This window comes from Lathyrus oleraceus, chromosome 4 (genome assembly GCF_024323335.1).
Source record: "Lathyrus oleraceus cultivar Zhongwan6 chromosome 4, CAAS_Psat_ZW6_1.0, whole genome shotgun sequence".
NCBI classification, from domain to species: Eukaryota; Viridiplantae; Streptophyta; class Magnoliopsida; order Fabales; family Fabaceae; genus Lathyrus; species Lathyrus oleraceus.
In genome coordinates, this window is record NC_066582.1 from 467,330,228 (window position 1) to 467,350,270 (window position 20,043).

Genomic DNA, 20,043 nt, shown 5'->3' on the forward strand with positions numbered 1-20,043 from the left:
TAAGGGGGTTGGTTATGCAATGGGAAAGTTTTAAGCACCCAAAACATCCTTAGTACTCTAAAGGAGCCCTTTTCACAAATGTTGTAAGGTAGGTTGGTATTTGTGAAAAATATTTGTGCAAACATGATTGGGGAGATGAGAGAAGAATATACAAGTTATTTACAATTTTGTGTTTGAATGGATAAATCCATTGCCTACGTACCATCTTAAAAAAGATTAGGATCAAAACCTCGTAGTTCGGGGTAAAAAATCTCAAAACAAGTTGGTGAATTGATTGGTCAAAAGCCTTAAAGGTCTTTTGTTATCAAAGGGAGAAAACTCAACCTAAAACCACAAATCCACCATGTGAGGAGAGCTTCAACATGCTAGTGAGGGGTTAACCCTATAATAAGCATGGAAGACTTATAGTCCATCACTAAGGATACAGGTGAGTATTATATCAACCTCTAGGATAACTCAAACCTAACAGCTAATGTTTATGAAAAGCTTTGGCAAATGGTCATTGGAACCATAAAAAAACAATTGAGTGAGTTGTATTTACAAAATGAAAAATATTCATAAAATAAGGTCAAAGTTGACTTAAGATTCAATTCAAAATAAGTGTTATGAAAAGAGTTTTTAAAAAAAATCAAAGGCATAATGCCTAGGTTTCTAATTTTGAAAACAATGTTAATGTTTGCACAAAAGTTTGGCTTGGGTTAGAGTGGAGAGAAGAGGAGAATGACTAGTTCCTAAACATGCAAAAATGAGGGAAGAGAAATAAAACCACGTTGGAGTTCCCTTCTTGAGATCATAAAGATGATCGAGGTTGCTCCCTTTCCTTTGGACTTAGGAAGTAATAAGCAAATAACTCAAGCAATCAAGCAAGTATCAATCAAGCTCCTAGGAATCTTCCAATTGGCTTTTGTATCTCTTATCTTGAATGGTCCATGACAATGGTTCTTCTAATTGGCTCAAGTTTTGGGATCCCTAGCACACAAGAACACACAAGTCAAAAAGTTCCACAATGCAATAGAAAGAATGGACAAGAGTGAGTTTAGAATTAGGTCCTCTCAATGTCTTCTTCAAGATTAAGCATTCTAAAGGCATCAGGCCTAGTTGCTCTTTGACAATTTTAAAGCATTCTAAAGGCATGAGGCCTAGTTGCTCTTCAAACTCCATTAGCATAGGTAAGGTCCTAAAATCTAAGTCCTTTCTCCATTTGCATTGGGTTCACACAAGCAAAACAAAACAAGCACAATAGTATATACACAATAATGTGCTCAAGTGAGCAAAAGGCAAATTGCATTAACATAAACATGAGCTCAAGTGAGCAAAGGGAAAAGGCAAATGAATTAATGTGTAAGAAATTAAATTACATTAAAGTAAATTGCAAGAATTAAATGTTTGAATTAAAAGTTAGTCATTAGAAGTTAGTGTTAGTGTGTCATAAGGGAATTTAGCGCTATGTTAAGCAATACTAATGTAGTAGTCACACCTATCAGAGGCCAGTCAATAAAACTATAGGCAACAAACACAAGTTAGAGACCATGACTAGTAAGCCAAACTCCTACAACTTGCCATGCCAAAAGAAAAGAAGAATGATCTTGTATTGATTTAGGTTTTTTGCTTGACCAAGAAGCAACCTATCCTTAATGCAAATCAATTCACTTGATCTTTGATCAAGGTGAATTTGATTTGAATCAAGGAAGGTTAAGCCTCTCATATGTTAAGGCTAACCACCAATCTTTAACTCATTGATCAAAAAGAAAAAGAAAAAGAAAAAGAAGAAATGGAATGTGCATAAATGGAATTCAAATGACATAAGCAAAATACATTGACCAAATATGAAATGAATCAACATCAATCAATGGTAAACAGAAGTGAGATGAAGCTTAGAAGTCAAGAAACAATAAAAATATTTTTGGTATTTTTTGGAATTAAAATAATACTTGAATTAAAATAAACAAATAAAGGTCAAACTTCAAATCCATTTCAAATCAACTTGGAAAAGTCCAAATGGATCATCCTAAGTTCAACATGGTCAAACAAGGTTTGACAAAAAAATTCATCATTTTTTGAAAGCAGAAACTAATTTTAAACAATTAAAAATGAAGAAAATATAACATAATTGAACTAAAATCTCAAATCAATTAAGAAATTGATGAGAATATTTTTTATAGATTCATCATCATTCAAAGATGTTAAGAAATTATTTTTGGCATTTTTGAATATTGGAAACTATTTTAAATGAATTAAAAATAACCAGAAAAGAGAAAATTCACAAAAAATATCAAATGGAATCATAAAAGATATTAAAAATCATTTTCAGAAACTAAAATTAAAAAGGAAAATAATGCAATTGGTCTCATATTTTTTGGATTAAAAATGAAGTTATGAATTTTTGAAATAAAATGAAATAAAAGGAAATTAAATGAATTAATCAGAAATTAGAAAAATACTGGCGTGTCTGATCCTGATTCATTAAATGACGTGGAGGATCAAATGGTTGATAGGTGCGCGCTCATGGTGGACTAAAGTCAACAGCGAAACACACATATTAAATAAAAGTCATAATGTTCAAGGGCTAAGATTAGATTAGAAGCCAAGCATCCAACGGCCATGGACTCGTCCACTTGGGGACGGTGATGGAAACCACCGTCTTCTCCGGTGAGACTCACCGTCCGACCAGAATTTCCAGGTTTTCAAAACCTCACTAAAATGCACGATCCTTATGTCATTGGAAAGTTGGGGTGATGTACATCACCCCTGTGCCATTGGTTTCCACTCAAGATCACTATATGAAGAGAAATCTGAGATGGAAATTTATGGAGTTCAAACTGAACTTGATCAATTCATGAAATTAAAAACTCAGATCAATTGCCTCTCACATGAGGACTTCAGAGGTACCAGCAAACACAAGAAATGAGCAATATCCAAGGAGTTTCGAATCAAAAAAGTTTGAACAACAACCTTTGAAGTGCAGCTTTCAATGGCAAGATCTCTTCCAAGTCTTTGATGCAGTGTGTTCTTAAGATGGCAAAGAAGCAAGGTCTAGGAATTGAAGCTCAATGATCAATCAATGAAGTTGAAAATTGAAAGAGAAAAACAAAATTCCTTTTAATGGAGGTTGGGATTCTACTTCTGCAGCAATTCAGGCGCCTTGAGGTTGGTTTTGAATGAAGCCAGGCATGTGTATTTATAGCAAGAGATGATGCAAGCAATGGAAAACTCGTGTGTGCATGAGCTTGGGTCCTCCATGCATGAGCCTGTACAGGCGCATGTGAGGCCCAAACTCAATTGCAAATGCAAGCTAAACATCAGGCAAGTGAAATTGGACGTGCAAATTTGATTGAATTGGCTTGTGCATGGAGTTTCAACATGTTATGCATAAATGAACATAAATCTTCATCTCTTCGAAAATACCATTTGCCAAATTGAAACATAGTCATGAGGGTAATGGTTGGAAAGGTCTTGACATAAGGAACAAATGTTATGTTGAACAAAAATCCATTTGGTGTTGGGAAATTATTGAAAACAGGCCATGAAGTTCAAGGTACAAAACATGTATAAGGAAATTTAGCCAAAATGGACCAACTTCAAGCCCTTCTGTTTCAATGATGCAAGCCTAAAATGACAACACCTTCAACATTAAAGTTGTAGATCTTTTTCAAGAAAATCAATTTGGACTTAAATTTTGCATCATTTGTGTAGCGGTGTATTCGTCATTTTATGATTTATTGATTAAACCAAAAGCAAAGCATACAAAGAATCGAGTCGCCACCGCACTTTTATTTATCCAAAGGATTGGCTAAAAAGCGAACAAAAGCCTAAGAAGTTTTACACATAGAAAACTAATGAAAAGATCGGAGAATCTGGGTAAGGGGTTAATTACGCAATGGGAAGGTGTTAGGCACCCAAAACGTCCTAGGTACTCCTAGGGAGCCCTTTTCACACTTGTTGTATAAAAATGTTTATTTGTTTATGACATATTGTGCAAACATGATTGGGAAGATGAGAAAAGAATGTACAATTTTATTATTTTTGTGTTTGAACGGATGAACCCGTTGCCTACGTACCTTCCATGAAAGGTAAGGATCAAAACGCCGTAGTTCGGCTAAAAGATTTCCAAAATATGAGTGGGTTCATTTTAAAACAAAAGCCCTAAGGTCTTTCGTTATCCACAGGAGAAAACTCAACCTTAGACAAATAACGAGTCCACCATGTGAGAAAAGCTTCGACGTACTAGAGGGGTTAACCCTGTTTTCAGTACGGAAGTCTTACAGTTCGATCACTAAGGACAAGAAGGTGAGATTAATATCAACCAACTAGGATAAATCAAACCTATGGCTAATGCATGAAAACTTGAATGAGAAGTGGGCTTGGGCCACAAAACAATTGAATGAGTGAGATTAATTGATTTGAGTATTCATGAAAAGTATGGTCAAAGTATGATTAGAATTGATTCAAAGAAGTATTATGAAATGGAGTTTGAAAATCATAGGCTTAGGGCCTAAGTTTCTTATTTGAAAGACATGTCAGAATGTTTGCACAATAGTTGTCAAAGTTTTTGAATTAACATGTGAAAAGGGAGTTTTGAAAACACACACAAAAGTGGAAGGGTGAGGAAGTAAAACTTCTTAGATGTTCACCTCTTGAAATCATATGGAAGATGATTCAAGTGTGTCCTTTGGAATGAGGCAACAATGCAAATAAGCAAATGAACAAAGCAAGGTGATACCGGATGCCAATCAATGGACTTATACCAATCTCACAAACAAAGGTGGACACCGGATACCAATCAATGGATTTACACCAATCTCCTAAAACAAACAAGGATATCAGATGCCAATAAATGGACTTATACCAATCTCCTAAAGCAAAACAAAACATGGATATCAGATGCCAATATATGGGCTTACTCCAATCTCCCCAAAGCAAAACAAAACATGGATATCAGATGCCAATCTATCTGGACTTACTCTAATCTCCAAAGGATGATCATAGGAATATAAATGCCAACAACATGGACTTACAATTGAATCCTCACATACAACAAACAAACAAAAGCACTAAGCAAAGAGGACATAAGTGGCCAATGAAATGGTCTTACACTCAATCCCTTCCAAATCATAGGATCAATGGCCAATGAATGGACTTACAGTTGATTCCTCAATGGACAAACAAAGAGGTGTCACAAAGATATGAAATGATGATCATGCAATAATGAACAATTAATGATGATAAATGCACAAAGGCAAACAAGCAAACATGTACAGATGAACCAATAAGCAATCAATGATTCAGTTAGCACACACTATATACAAGCAATTAGGCTCAAGCAAGGGTTAGACTTTAAAGTCAACTGGAATGGGGTAAGTGGTGCTCTTAACCTTAACATTGAGAGTTAAGGTGAAGCAGATGAAAAGGAAATGAGGGGTGTGCCTCATAGCTCTTATCCCTGGTCAGGGAGAGCTTTGAATATTAGAAGGTGTGGGAGTTCAGAAAGTTGGAACTCTCTCCACAAGTGAATGACTCTATAGATCTTGGGTTAAGATCCACAATGCATCAACATGTAATGTGAGCAAAGGGATGACACGCTGAATAGTAGGAGATGGACTACACATCTCTTTTATCTACCAATTGCCTCATCAAAGGACTTTTCCTGCTTAGGACAAAGATAAAAAAACACAAGCATTGCCTCTTAAGGAGGACTTCAGACAGGTGCCTGGCCACATAACAGGTCAGGTCTTCCAGACTACATGAAGAAGAGAGGTTATACCTAAGTGGTTAAGCAACCAAGCAAAAGCAAGTTCAAAGTGAACTTAAGCAACTAATGTACCTGTGGAAACATCAAACAGATCAGTATACTATACAGACAAACAACCAACAGTTAATGCAACAGTCAACCAATATAGGCAAAGGCATAAGCCTCAAGTCAAACTCAAGAGAATCAACATCAACCTACAAAACACACATTAGTAATCAAAAGCAAATATCAAATGCTCTCAAGATGAGGCATCATCAATTGTGTAACTTGCATGTGCAACCTGAAACAAAGCTTCAAACATGAGAGGCAAACCACTAGGACAAGGCCTAGGGTCAAAGGGGGAGAAATAATTCAAAACAGAACATGAAAATTGACATGAATCAACTTCAATCAAATAAGAAACTATTCCAAAAGGTCTCATGTCAATATCAATTACCAAATTCATTTCACACATCAAATAAGGCAAAGCATGCAAGTTGGAATCATATTGAAGCAACAGAATGAACAAAGGCATATTAATTCCAAAATGGCTCAATAAATCTCAAGAACAATCATGGCTAAATAGAACACATCAAATGATCAGCACACCAAAAATCATGGCATTTGGACAAGTATAAGCATGGAAATCAAATTCATCAAGTCAAGATAAGCACAAACAAGCTCAAAGGAGGCACAAATTGATACATCAACTTAAGGCAATCCTAAAATAGAGATGACAAATGATAAATGACTCAAACCAAAGCCACAATAAACTTCAATGTGTCCAGAAACAATGTGTAAAATTTCAAGTTCATGTGATAAAGCATAAGCATTTCACAAATCATGAAAGTTCATGACAAATTAAAAGTTCAAACATGACAATCCAGAAATAAAAATCTCAAACAAATCAGAAATGGATCCAAAAATTCCACAAAAATTCATGATCAAACCTAACATGTATATCAAGTATCACACAAAAATTCAGATGATTTGGCATTTATTTGGCATGGTAAAGAAAATCAGCAAATCAAGCAAGCCAAGGTGTGACGCACATTGTCACACCTACATTAATCATATCATATCTCAATAACCAGAAGTGAGAAAAATGCAAACTCTATACCAAAAGATCAATCAAAGTGTCTAGTTTAAGCATGCCAATTTTCAGATTCATTGGGTCAACCATCATCATTTCACAAAGAAAATGGCAAGCAAGGTGCAAGATAGCATATGCATGAACAAACCCTAGGCAAATTTAAAATCCAACCGAGCACAAATTCTGGAAAAATAACCATAAAATAGTAGACATCATGAGGAACAATGTGCAAAAAATCTCACATCAATTGGATAATTATTTATGGAGTTATGATTTTTTAAGTGAAGAGAAAAATAAAAAACATGTGAACAAGCATACATGAACATGGATAGCATAAAAGAAATAAATCAGCAAGGCAATATTTGAATGTGTCCACAACCAGAATCGAACCGTGCATGCATTTGAATCAAGGCGCTTAACATGAAACGCGCCGTTTCATTAATCATATGTGGCAGCGCAAAGCAATATGGACCAATCATTGTGCCACGTGAGAGCCAAATGTAGCAATACATGAGCGGTAACATAAAAACACATGCATATTGGCGCTAACAAGATCAAACTCAGCATGGAAACGAAAACCTAACAATCTTCATCCATGTTCATCATGTTCATCAGCCTCAAGAACAAATCATCACAGAAATTCACAAAACGCATACCAATGGATTCATCTCACATCATACATCATAGATCCATAACTATTTTAACCTAATTCTACACATATTCAGAGAATCGAGCAAGAAAAGTTCAACATGTCAAAATTAAAATCAACATAACTACTTCAATTCTGCATGGATTTCATGGATCTAAAGTTCAACATGATCAGCATTGAAGGATCTACAAGATGCATACATCAATTTCATGAATTATAAGATTCGAATTCTGACCTCAATGAAGCTACAGAAGTGAAATCGTGCAATTCAGGCCTGGAAAAGCTGAAACAGATCCTCCTCAACTCTTGGATGAATGAATGGATGAAGAATTATAGCTCAACAATGCTTGATTTGTCCAGAAATTTCAGTTGCCATGGAAGGATGCAAGGTTCAACAGTCTCGATTCTTGATGAATTCTCCAGGATCTTGCTTCAATAATCCTCAATTATGCATGTAGATGATGAACAAACCACGAACCAAGCAAAGGATATGGAGAATTTGGATGAAAAAGTTGAGAGAAAGTTGAGAGAGAATTTTCAGATCTGAGATTTTGGAAGTGTTGTTATGATTTTCTGTTAGGATTATGGTTATATATGATCTGTTAATGAAGCTGCTAATCACAATTAAACCAAATGCAAATGGATTAGTGAAATTCAAGTGTTGATGCAAAATGGCAAAATCACCCTTACATGTGCAAGGCAATGGAACAGTGCACGATTTTCACTTGGAATGAGTTTCAAATGCTATTTGGAGGCAAATGCAATTGGTAAAAGGTGAATGCAATGCACAAATTTCAAATTGGAAATTTCCCTCCAAAATTCAAATGAAATTCAAATGAAAATGTCAATATTTTTGTGATAGAAATGCATGGTATGTGATGCATGTTTTGGATAGTAGAGATCAAAAGAGAAATGTTCCAAAAAGAACCACTTCAATTGGCCTTATGGTTCAAAAGTTATGCAAGCTTGAAGTTCAAATTCACTTGACAATGATTGGATCATATCTTTCCAACCACACATGAGAAATTTATGATCTTGGACTTTTTGGAAATGGGAGAGAAAGATCTACAACTTTCATGTTCAACAAAATTTCATTTGAATCATTTTTGGTCATGTAATCTTGAGGAGAAAACCTTTCCATTTTTGGCAATTTCAAATTATAGGTCACTTTCTATTTTTGGAAAGTTTTGACCTGACTTTATTTTCTTCAATGAGAGTGTTTAAAATGTCAAATGAGACTTGTTTGAACATGAATGAAGTATTTCCCATCACTTCCCACCTCCAAATCCAACAGTTGACTGGGCAGTTGACTGGCTAGGGTTTCAGTTGACTGAAGAATGCCTTGATGAGATTCAAGCCTCTACCACTTGAGATTTTGATTCAAAATGATGTTACAACTCATATGAACTCTTGTGAATGATCATGGTGCCCAAATTCTTCAGAATGGTCACCATCTATTGCTCATTGAATGCCTTTGACTGCCTTGACCTGTAATTGCTTCATCTGCAAGTAACAAGGTTAGATGACATATTTTTGTACTTTTGGTTAGTGAATAAATGAAAAGTAATGATATACATATGCCAAACATGCTTGGTGATCAAGAATCACTCTCAAAAAGATAACCCACCCATAAGGGAAGCAGGCAAGGTGCACAATGATCCTTGAGGCAATGAATGATATGATATGATGCCATGAGGGATCTTAGGGACAAAATTGGGGTCTTACAATTTGGATTTTTGATGAGAAAGTTATGAGCACTTGAAGTTGGACTTTTTCACATTTTAATGACTTTGGTCCAAAGTGACCTATAATGTTTTGTATTATCACATGTGTTTCTTTTAGGATTATGAAATTTTGTCCAACATAACAAATGAATTAGACATCTTAAAATTTCCAATTCATTAGATACAATATAAAAATCATGAAAAATGAGTGAGTTAGGTCCTTGGGAAGTTGACCCAAAATTAGGGTTTCAGTCAAAATGACCTATAATGTTTTGAAATGAATGATGACCTTCCAAGCTTCAAATCAATTTTTGATGAACATGAAAGTTGTTCATATGGTTATTAAGAACATTTTTTCTCTTGGGGTAATCTTAATTTAGCAAACACATCAAAATTTAGGTCTCAGTGGATTTCAACTTGGTGAGATGAATTGACTGGTCAACTTCTCAAGGCCAAACTTCAAATCTTGATGAATTGATGATTGAGGACACTCACATAGGCACATATATGCATGAAAGGATGAATGAAAGAACTTCCCTTGGTTGTATTTGATCATGGGTTGAGGTTGCTTCATGAGCAAGGCACAGTCAATGCACAACTGAATTAGGGTTTCCTTGGGAAACAATCCTCAAGCCCTTTGGTTTATCTTGATCAAATTGGTAAATTGAGATACTAGGGAGGCATATATGATGATTGAGAGTTTTGAGAACCATTGTTATGCTTGCTTTCAACTTCATCTGGCCACATCAATGAGTATAGGGGCCTCCTAGGAGCCTTGGATCATGATTGCTCAAGCTTCAAAACAAAACAAGTTAGTGACATATTTTGTGTTTTTGGCTAGTAAACAAAATAAGGGAAGCAATAATATACAATTCAATCATGCTTGGTAGTCTCAAACCAACTCACACAAGTTCCAACCCTAGGGTAAGGAGCCAAGATGCTATGATCCTTGAGGCAAATGCAAATGAGCAATGATATGATGCCATGAGGGATCTTAGGGTCAAAATTAGGGTCTTACAGTGTGTAACAAAATAAGAGTTTGCTTGGCACTGGACCAAGAAAATGCACCAGCAACCAACATGTAGATATAACCTAAAGTGTATGTTTTACTATCTTGGAAACAAGTAAAATCAGAGTCAAAATATCCAATAATCTCCAACTAGTCTGGCCTCTTATTTGTTATGTTTTGAATTTGGCTGAAGGGTTGCATTTAAAAATAAAGAGAGTATGAAATGATTGAAGACGATGAATGATGAGATGCATTCACGGAAAAAACCATACTTGGGAGTTAGTGAGACTATCTAAAAAATAAAGGGGGTTGTATGCAAGTGGATGCAAGTTCCTAGATCCAGGTTTAAAAATTGTTTGGTCTTGATCAAGTTCATCGAATCGTGATTCATGCTTTAGATATACCAACAAGATTGTTGACAGATAGAATGGAAAAGGGGGAGATTCTAGAGACACATTAATCTAACAAGAATTTAAGAGTGGATGAGAGATTATGGAACACTTGGATAGAAAATATTAGATGTTCTTATGAACTTAGAAACTTATAAAGATATTTTCTTGTAATATCTTGTAACAAAGAGTTGTTCCCCCCCCCCCCCATAGAGTATATCAGTTTGAACGAACTAAATAAACCAATTATGTATGCACTCGTCACTTAATTTTTTTTCTCGTTCTTGTGATTTGCTTACATTGTTTAACAAATTATTTTTTGCTTAAACTCATTTATTTTGGTAACCATTATTCTTTATCGGATCCCATATATCAAAAAATTTGATGTGGTTGAATTTTTCAATTTCAAAATACCAAGTACCACAAATATGCTATGCTGGTTAAAGACATCAAGGATAAATGATTACTTATTATTAATATATTTTAAATTTTTATATTAGGGTTAAATTTGTATGTGGTCCTCTTAAATATCTTAAATTTTATTTTTCATCCCTTAAAATATTTCATTTAAAGAATGATCATTCTAAAAAATTTCATCTACACGTTTGGTCCTTAATACTAAAATCGTCATTAAAAGTGTCGCTAATTCAATAGCTAAATAATAAACCGTCACTAAAGCTGTCGCTAGTTTTGTCACTAAATTGTAAAAACCATCACTATGTTGCATGAGAGACCAAAAATATGAATGAAAAATTTTAGAAGAATTTTTCTTAAAAAAATATTTTAAAGAACTAAAAATAAAATTTAAGATTTTTGAGAGGACCACACATATCTACCCTTTATATTATTACAACAACACATTAGATTTTAAAAGTTGATTTAATCCCTTCAAAATTTCTCAAAATCCTCCTTTAATATTCTTTTTTAGAAACTCTAATATTTTTTCTTAGTTTTCTAAAATTAGGAGAATTTTATATAATGAAAACAATTCTTCAAAACTCTTCTCTCAAATATTTAAATTATTTTCACTTCATTTTTTCTTCTTTTTTTTAAAACCCTCTCCTCTCTTTTCAAAATCCTCTCTCACCTGCATATTGCTAACAAACAATCACCAACATAATTGCGAACAAACAATCACCAACATCTTTAATTAAGTACAAATATAAACACAAATATAGCATTTTCAATCAGCACTATCAACCTGATTTTGACCATATGTAACATACATTTTTTTGAAGTCTTCACAGTACAACTCTAGGTTCATATGAATCACCTATCATGAAGCATCATCTTCTGAAGTCCAAAAGTTGACACACTTAAGTCCAAAAGTCGTCAACTGTGTTGATTTATTGGTTTAAAATATCCATTGGCAAACCCATGATCAATGACAATAGAGGGAACTAAATGTTATTGTTGTGTCATGAATAGAGGACGGTCGAACAAGTATTCTAGGTTATAATAAGTAATGAAGTTATGAGATACTAAATACTACTTTTAGGGATCAACGTTCAAGTACAAAAAAAAGTTATCAATGTTAAAAATTCTAGTACTAATTGAACTCACCAGTACAATTTCATTAAAACTAGTTTGTTGACCCGAACCAATCACGAAATAAAAATACAATAATTAATTAAAATTATATATTACTATTTACATAAATGACAAAAGAAATTTAGATACAATAATATACACGACAAAATATGGCATAAAAAACATCAAAACATATTTAGTTATTATAAATTCAATTACTAGATTTAACTGCCAACTGTACATATAAATCTTATAATTGAATCTATTATAATAATAATAATAATAATAATAATAATAATAATAATAATAATAATAATAATAATAATAATAATAATAATAATAATAATAATAATAATAATAATAATAATAATAATAATAATAATATCCTTTATTCGAGAAAAAAAAGAGTTATTTCTCTCATAGATATATATACAAGTTTTACAATTAAATTACTTTCAAAAACTTAATTCATACAAAAAAAAACCTAAACACTTGTAATATCTAAAAAAAATTGTTTAAAACACATTGCAGCTTTTAAATTTAAAATCTGATAATCACTTATAATCTTAATTGGATTAAGTGTAACATCAATAGAGTTTTTAGAAAAAATCCTGATATATTAATTGTGATCGTATATTTAGAGATAATTTAGAAATAATTTTGGGGGTTTTTCTCTGTCAGAAGTAATCCATATTCAGAAGTAGTATTGTTAATCAGAAGCAGAAGCTTCTAAGGTTGATGTTCCAGAAGTGTGTTTTAGCTTCTGGATTGTAGTATTAGTTTTTTTAAACTTAACATAGCTAGTATAGGTTAGCGTTCTCGCCTACATGACATTATTGTTTGTGTATATAAATCAAGCGTGTAACAAATTTTCATAACGTAATAAATAGAGTTTCTCTAAAAGTTAGTTAGATATATTTCTCTCTCTCTCTCTCTCTCTCTCTCTCTTCTCTCTCCATCTTCATCATCTTCAACCATGTGCACCAACAATTGGTATCTAGAGATCCAATTAGATTCACAGGGAAACATGAGTGTACGATGAGGCGTGTGTGATTGATTTCGTTTCTTGAATTCACGATCAGAATCGTAATAGAATCACCTTTCTTGATTTTGTGGGATTGGAAAACACAAGTGTTTGGTGAGATCTGTGTGAGTTTCAGTACATAAAAATCGAAGATGAACGGCGAAAACGGTAGCTTAAATACAAAGCTTCCGCTTTTTAATGGAAAGAATTGGAATCAGTGGCCGATTCAGATGCGTGTGTTGTTTGGCGCTCAAGACATTCTTGATCTCGTCAATGACGGTTATGTTCCGGTTGCGGCGGATGCCACGAAGCATATAGAAACACGCAAAGACAAACAAGGAAGAAAGATCAAAATGCATTATTCTACATCCATTAGTGTGTGTATGTGAATGTGTTTGAGAAAATCATTGATTCGACGACGGCGAAGGATGCTTGGGGCACACTGGTATGGTGCTACGACGATGATGTATCAATGAAGAAGGTGAAGCTTCAGTGTCTATGTAAGCAGTATGAGAATCTAAACATGAAGGAAAACGAGAAGATACCTTATTACAGCTCTAGAGAGATTTTGATAACCAATAAGATGAAATCTTATGGAGAAACTTTGTCAGAACAAGTAATCATTGGGAAGGTACTGAGATCTCTTATTCCTCAATTTGATTACATTGTTGTAAAAAATGAACATTCTAAAGACCTAAGCACCATGAGGATTAAAGAGCTACAAAGTAGTCTAGAGACACAAGAGTTACGTCTGACTGAGAGAACCTCTGAAAGAGAGGTAGGGCAGGCTCTGAAGGAGTCTTCTGGGAATAAGAGTCAGAAGTGGTCTTTGTTAGAAGACAAGAAGAGACATAGTGGTGGTTTGCAGAAGTCAAAAGCCTCCAATTCTGATGAGAAGAAACATCGGAAAGGAAAGGAGATGTTTGACAAGAAGAAGGTTCAATGCTACTGTTGTAAGAATTTTGGCCACTATCCTGCTGACTGTTGGTCAAACAAGGAAAAGAAATCAAAAGAAGCAAACATAGGCAGAGGAGATTCTGATGATGAACCTGTGCTATAGATGGCTTATGAATCTGATGGTGCGTATTTGGTAGATTGGTTGTATATGGAAACTGGTTTCTCAAATCACCTAATTGGAAACAAACAATGGTTGGTTGGTTTTGACTCTAGAAAGAGGACAAAGATCACATGTGGTGATGATAAATACCTCAACACTGAAGGTATGGGAAATGTTAAAGTCAAAGTGAAGAATGGTAAAATTATTCTGATAAAGGATGTTTGGTATGTTCCTGGCATGAAAAGCAATCTGAGGAGTGTAGGTCAGCTCATTGAGAAAGGTTTCCCAGTTGCTATGAAAAAAAATATCTTGAAGTTGTATGATTTTGATCAGAAGATGATTATGCAATTTGAGCAAGGAAGTAACAGAACACTCAAGGTGAATATGGAGACAACTGAAACCAAATGCCTTAATGCACAAGAGATTGAGGCATCTTGAAGGTGAGAGTGAATTGTGACACAAGAGATTGAGGCATCTTAATTTTAGAAGCTTGGGGCATCTGAAATCTAAGAAGCTGGTATATGGCATTCCCAAGATTGTGAAGCCTGAGAATACATGTGAGATATGCATGAAAGGAAAGCAACCTAGATTGCCATTTGCATCAAAAGTAGCCCCAAGAGTAAAGCATGCTTTGGGAGTAGTACATTCTGATGTTTGTGGACCATTTGAAGTACCTTCACTTGGAGGAAACAAATACTTTGTGTCATTTGTGGATGAGTTCACAACAATAACATGGCTATCACTCATCAATTTTAATCATGAGGTGCTTGCTGAGTTTCAGAAGTTCAAGGTGAAGGCTGAAAAACAGAGTGGTCAAAAGCTGAAAATTCTCAGAACTGGGGGCGAAGGTGAGTATAACTCTACAGAGTTCAGAAAGTTATGTGAAGATAATAAAATTGAGTATGAGGCGACTGATCCATACACTCCTCAACACAATGGTCTTTCTGAAAGAAGAAACTGAACTTTTCTTGATATGACAAGGAGCATGCTGAAAGAGAAGAAGTTACCTCACACCTTGTGGGGAGAAGCTACTGCCAGTGCAACATATGTGCTTAACAGGTCTCCAACAAATAAGCTGAAGGAAATTGTTCCTTTTGATAAGTGGAGTGGTGATAAGAAAAGTGTGATTTGTTTCAGGATATTTGGTTATGTTTGTTACAAACATGTTATAAGGGCTACTAAAAAGAAGTTGGATGATAGAAGCAAAGTTATGTTGCTGATTGGGTACCACAATAAAAGTGTGTATAAGCTTTATTATCCAGTCACTAATGATGCTTGATCTGGCTATATATAAAATATAGTTTATCGGGTACTTGACTGCAAGTCCACAGTCCAGTCGCTTTAGTTTTAAAAGATATCGATCTCATAGGGACCCATGGTCAAACTAGTGTTACTAACGTCACTATGTTTAGCTAAGGGAATTGATTAGTAGAAGTTCGGGGGCAAAATAGTAAATCTAAGGGAAATTTAGTTTTAAGAAATAATTGATGGAAGGAATCAGTATGCAGCGCATTAATTGTCAGAGATTTGATAAGTCACCGATGAATAGTTTAAATGTCAAATATCTCCCAGTAGAAAATATTTATTTAAAAAGCTTTATCTCACACTCTCGTGATTGTTGATTCGGCCTATAGCTTTAAGTCAGAATGTACGCTCTCGCTGTCCCATTTGAAGTTAAAATTACTTTTTGAAAATAAATAAGTTCTAATTGCTTTTAAAGTGCTCTCGTTGTTTTTAACTCAATGCCTAATTTTTACTATCCAGCTCGAGCCTCACGCTCTCGCAATTGTTGGTTCTCACCTTAGTAAATTTCCCACTCTCGTGGCAAAACCGTATTAAATAGCTTTTCACGCTTTTGTGATAAAGTTAATTAAATTTAAATTAAAAACTTCAGCCTAAAAGATTGTTTTGAGAAAAAGGGTTTTCACCGGTTATTATTAAATCTCATCTGATTAAATTGCTACATACTGATACCGGTAATTTAGCCGGACATGTTAAATAAGGCAAACACAAGGCATAAACAGATCGACATTGCGGCAAACATAATTATAATAATAAGTGGGCAATAATAATAATAATTCAATAAAAACCAGGAGATCAAAGTAACAGAGTATAGCGATTCATGGAGTACTTAAGCAGTCCTCCACAAGTCGGTAGGCTTTGCTTCTTCAATATAAATTACTACTAAAATTAAATAAAGTGTAGTAGTTCTCCAATGTAGGAAACTACTACTATGGCTAACTAGAAAACGGAAAGGAAAAAAAAAGGGAAACTCTAAAAAGAATGGCGAATAAAATAAGGCAACGGAAACAAGGTTGCTGAAAAGAAAATACTAAAAGCTAGAAAGCTGTAAAACTAAATTGTAGAGCGTAAGTGTGAATGTAGGCCTCTCCAATTTTTCCCATTTTGGTCCTTTATATAGTGCTCCTTTAGGTCTTGGTGGTTGAGATATTCAAGGAAGACTTGGTTTGAATGAGGAATCCGGGGGAGGCAAGTTGTTGGAGGAAATTTAGGCACGTTTGGGTGTCTGTGATTGATTGTTTCAAAGCGCAGATTCTGGCTGCATGACGGTCGTCATGGGCCTGTGACGGTCGTCACAGTCTGGGTCGTGACGAGCGTCATGAATTTGTGACGGTCGTCACATCAACAAATTCTGCATCTTCTGGTTTTCTGCTTTTTGCTGTGCTTTCTCATCTGTTTCTTCTTCTTTTTCTTCCTTTTCTTCATTTTGCTCATTAATGCATGGAGATTTAAATACTTGGAAAAACAACACGAATACTTGCGCAATAATCGGGATATTAATTAAAATGGTATGATCTTTGAGTGTAAATCAAGGCAATTATTTGATGTGTTTTCGCGATATCAAACTCCCCTAAACTTGAATCTTTGCTTGTCCTCAAGCAAATACAATTTGAAAACAAAGTTAAACACGAATACATTACCCATTCATACGTGGTTGTCAGGCGGATTTGTTAAGATGACCGATATTCAAGTAGAACACTAAAGATATTGTGACGACACTAGCTTTCAGCTTTAGCGTAGATCTCTCCTTTGCACAAGTCGGTTCGAATCATGCTATTTTAGCTCAACCTAGTGTCTCCGTTTCTATTTCACCCGGTTTCATTCTAGCGCAATCACATTAAGCCCTTTGCCTCCGCACACACTTAGTGAAGTAGCCGGTTAATGACTTTGATCCTTTTTCTTAGCACGGGGGGTCTGGTACACTAGTGTGGTACCCCTTTATATATCCCCTTTTTTGAAGGTTGTGGGGGATTGAACCGTAGTTCGCCCTACCGAGTCCAGTACCAGGTACCTCTGGACCAACCAACTGGGGGTTCTGTTCCTTCTTTTTGCATAACTTTGCAACCTTTTGTATGGTTCATTTATCAATTTCTTGATAGCAACAGTATGAAGGAATTTCTTAATTTGTAGGCATCAAACACTTATATTCATCGGCTCTCCACGTGGTTTGCGCTTGAGACGGTGCTGACTGCTAGTATAAACTACTAGGGGTTAGTCTAGAATGGAGACTTAAGGTGTCGGTACAATGGTTATTCAAACTGATCTCGTAGAAGTGAGGGATCTAGGGTGTCGAGACGGTATCAATCTTGTTAGATCTTTCTCAGTTTTCGTAACAAAACCTCCACAAGACAACCTATGTACTCGTAGGGTATGCATTTAATCTTAGGGAGAAAAAAATTTATGCCAAAATATGTAAAAATGATTGATAAGGACAAGCAAAAAAATTTGTATTGGCTGAAAATATTAGCAATAGAAACAAGTAGAGGAGTGATAAGGATTTCCTCCCATATTTAAACAATGTATTGTCCTCAATGCGACAGTGTACAGAAATAAAAAGGAAAGAAACAAAAATCACTGCTCGTCGTTACGCGACTGGCTTCTGCGTGCTCTGGCTCTGGCTCTTGCGCGCTCACCTCTTCCTCGCTGGGTAGGATCCAATCCCACGTGCTGAGTGTACTCCTGGATGGCATCTACGCGATAAGTCAGGGCACTCATCTGGTCTGAAAGTTCCGCCATCCCCTGATCATGCCAGTTAGCATAATCGTGTTGATCCCGCTGTACTTGCTGGATCACTTGCATCATTTCCGCTTGACGGTCTTCCATTCTTTGGTTGTGTCGCAGCATCTCGGCGTAGATGTTTTCCATGGAGGCGGGTCTTCGTTCACTTCTCCGTTGTCCTCAGGAAGAAGTCTCTGCAGCGTGCTCTTGAGGTGGTTGAGGCATGCCTCTGTCAAGCTCCTCCTCGACCTCATCAGCACCATTACCAAGATTTCCATCATTTGACTCGGGGGCATCCAGATCAAAAATCCAATTTGCCATTTCTCTTGGATCTGTGCGGTTCCTGTTGGGCATGATGATGCTCCCAACTACCTTGTTTCTGACAACAGGATGATACTTCCCGTTATCTCTCGCTTTGATCAGGTGTGAAGCACAGCAGTAATCGATGTCGAGGAATTCTGCTTCCAGAGCTGGTAAGTTTGCTAGCCTATCTCCCAGGTTCAAGCCTAATGCTATGGAGGTGATGATTCCCCCATAACAAAATGCCTGGCTTCCTCTCATGCAAGCATCCTGGATGTTGGCTAGTAGAAAAGGAGTAACATTGAACGCAATTTGGGCAAACACACAGTGAAGAAGGAAAAGTTCCTTGGAGTTTACCTTATGGTTGCCCACTCTTCCAAAAACTGTGTGCCCCAGGACTCGGTGGAAATATCTAATGGTTGGGTTGTGAATATATGTTGCGTTAAGCGTATCCCAGCTCGTTGCGTTCATGTTGGTGAGGTTGTGCCAAACTGGGAATGCTATCTCTGACCATCCTTCCGGGATGCAGCAGTGGATTCCTTCTCCATGTCGGAAACCAAGCATTCTCGCTATCTGGGTTTGATTTAGGGAATACTCGATGCCGAACATTCTAAATGTGGCGACTCCGGTGAGGTATTGAGTAGCGCCAGGGGGTGTGATATAAGAGTAGGAACCTAGGAATTCCAGGGTCAGCGCTTCGTAGGTTGACTGCGGTGTGGTACATAGTTGCGTCAAACTGGAGTTAGCTAGCATCCACTCCACGCCCTCCAAAAGTCCTAACTCCGTCAGGCATTCATGATCAACATACCACGTAGCTTGAACGGAGCGTTGGTAGAACTTGAGGTAGTTGCTTCTTTGGCGTTCGTCGGCTTCTCCATTTCGGAATACGACTGTTGATAGGTCGGGAGTAGCTCCTTCTTGACGGGCCATTGATGAGTTGTATGAAACTTTTGGTATTGGTGGATGAGATGGAATATTTGTGAGTTACACGCTTGAAGAAATTGTAAAGAATTTAATAGATGAAGAGCAGAATGGTAATGAGAGTGGTAATTGATGAGGAAGAAGAGAGAAAGCGCGTATGCATTTATAGGAGAGCTCTCTAGAATTAGTGACGGTCGTCATAGGGGTGTGACGGTCGTCACGCGCAACGGGTGCGTAACGGTCGTCTGCAACGGTCAGATGCTCGTAACGTTCATTTGCATGCCATGTGACGATCGTGGCAGATCTGTGACAGTCGTCACGTTTGTGAGACGGGCGTCACCCTATATGTGACGGTTGTCACACTCTGATTTTTCAATTTTTAACGCAGGTTGCAGCAGCATATGATAATAGCATAATAATGGTAACTAAGCAATTGAATTTTAACAGCATAAATGCAAAAATAGATAAATATATAAATAGGCATAAATAAATGAATAGCAATTGAATTAATAAATTGAAATTAAATGTAACATAGGAAAAAATTGTAGCGATAACATAGCAAACAAAAGTGATAAAGCAAAAGTAATGAAATAAATATG

At 35.9% G+C, this 20,043-nt stretch overlaps 1 protein-coding gene across 1 annotated transcript; it reads left to right on the forward strand.

Annotated features, from left to right (window-relative positions):
• The first annotated feature begins 13,669 nt into the window (after positions 1 to 13,669).
• On the forward strand, positions 13,670 to 14,641 carry LOC127137988 (uncharacterized). Its single transcript, XM_051064397.1, has 2 exons — positions 13,670 to 14,129; positions 14,241 to 14,641. Exons 1-2 carry the CDS (start codon positions 13,670 to 13,672, stop codon positions 14,639 to 14,641), a joined length of 861 nt encoding a protein of 286 aa, XP_050920354.1.
• Positions 14,642 to 20,043: the final 5,402 nt, after the last annotated feature.

Coding starts and splice junctions, on each gene's coding strand:
- LOC127137988 (XM_051064397.1), top strand. CDS start 13,670: ATGAAGGAAAACGAGAAGATACCTTATTACAGCTCTAGAGAGATTTTG. Junction 14,130..14,240: donor TGGCCACTATCCTGCTGACT/GTTGGTCAAACA, acceptor CGTATTTGGTAG/ATTGGTTGTATATGGAAACT.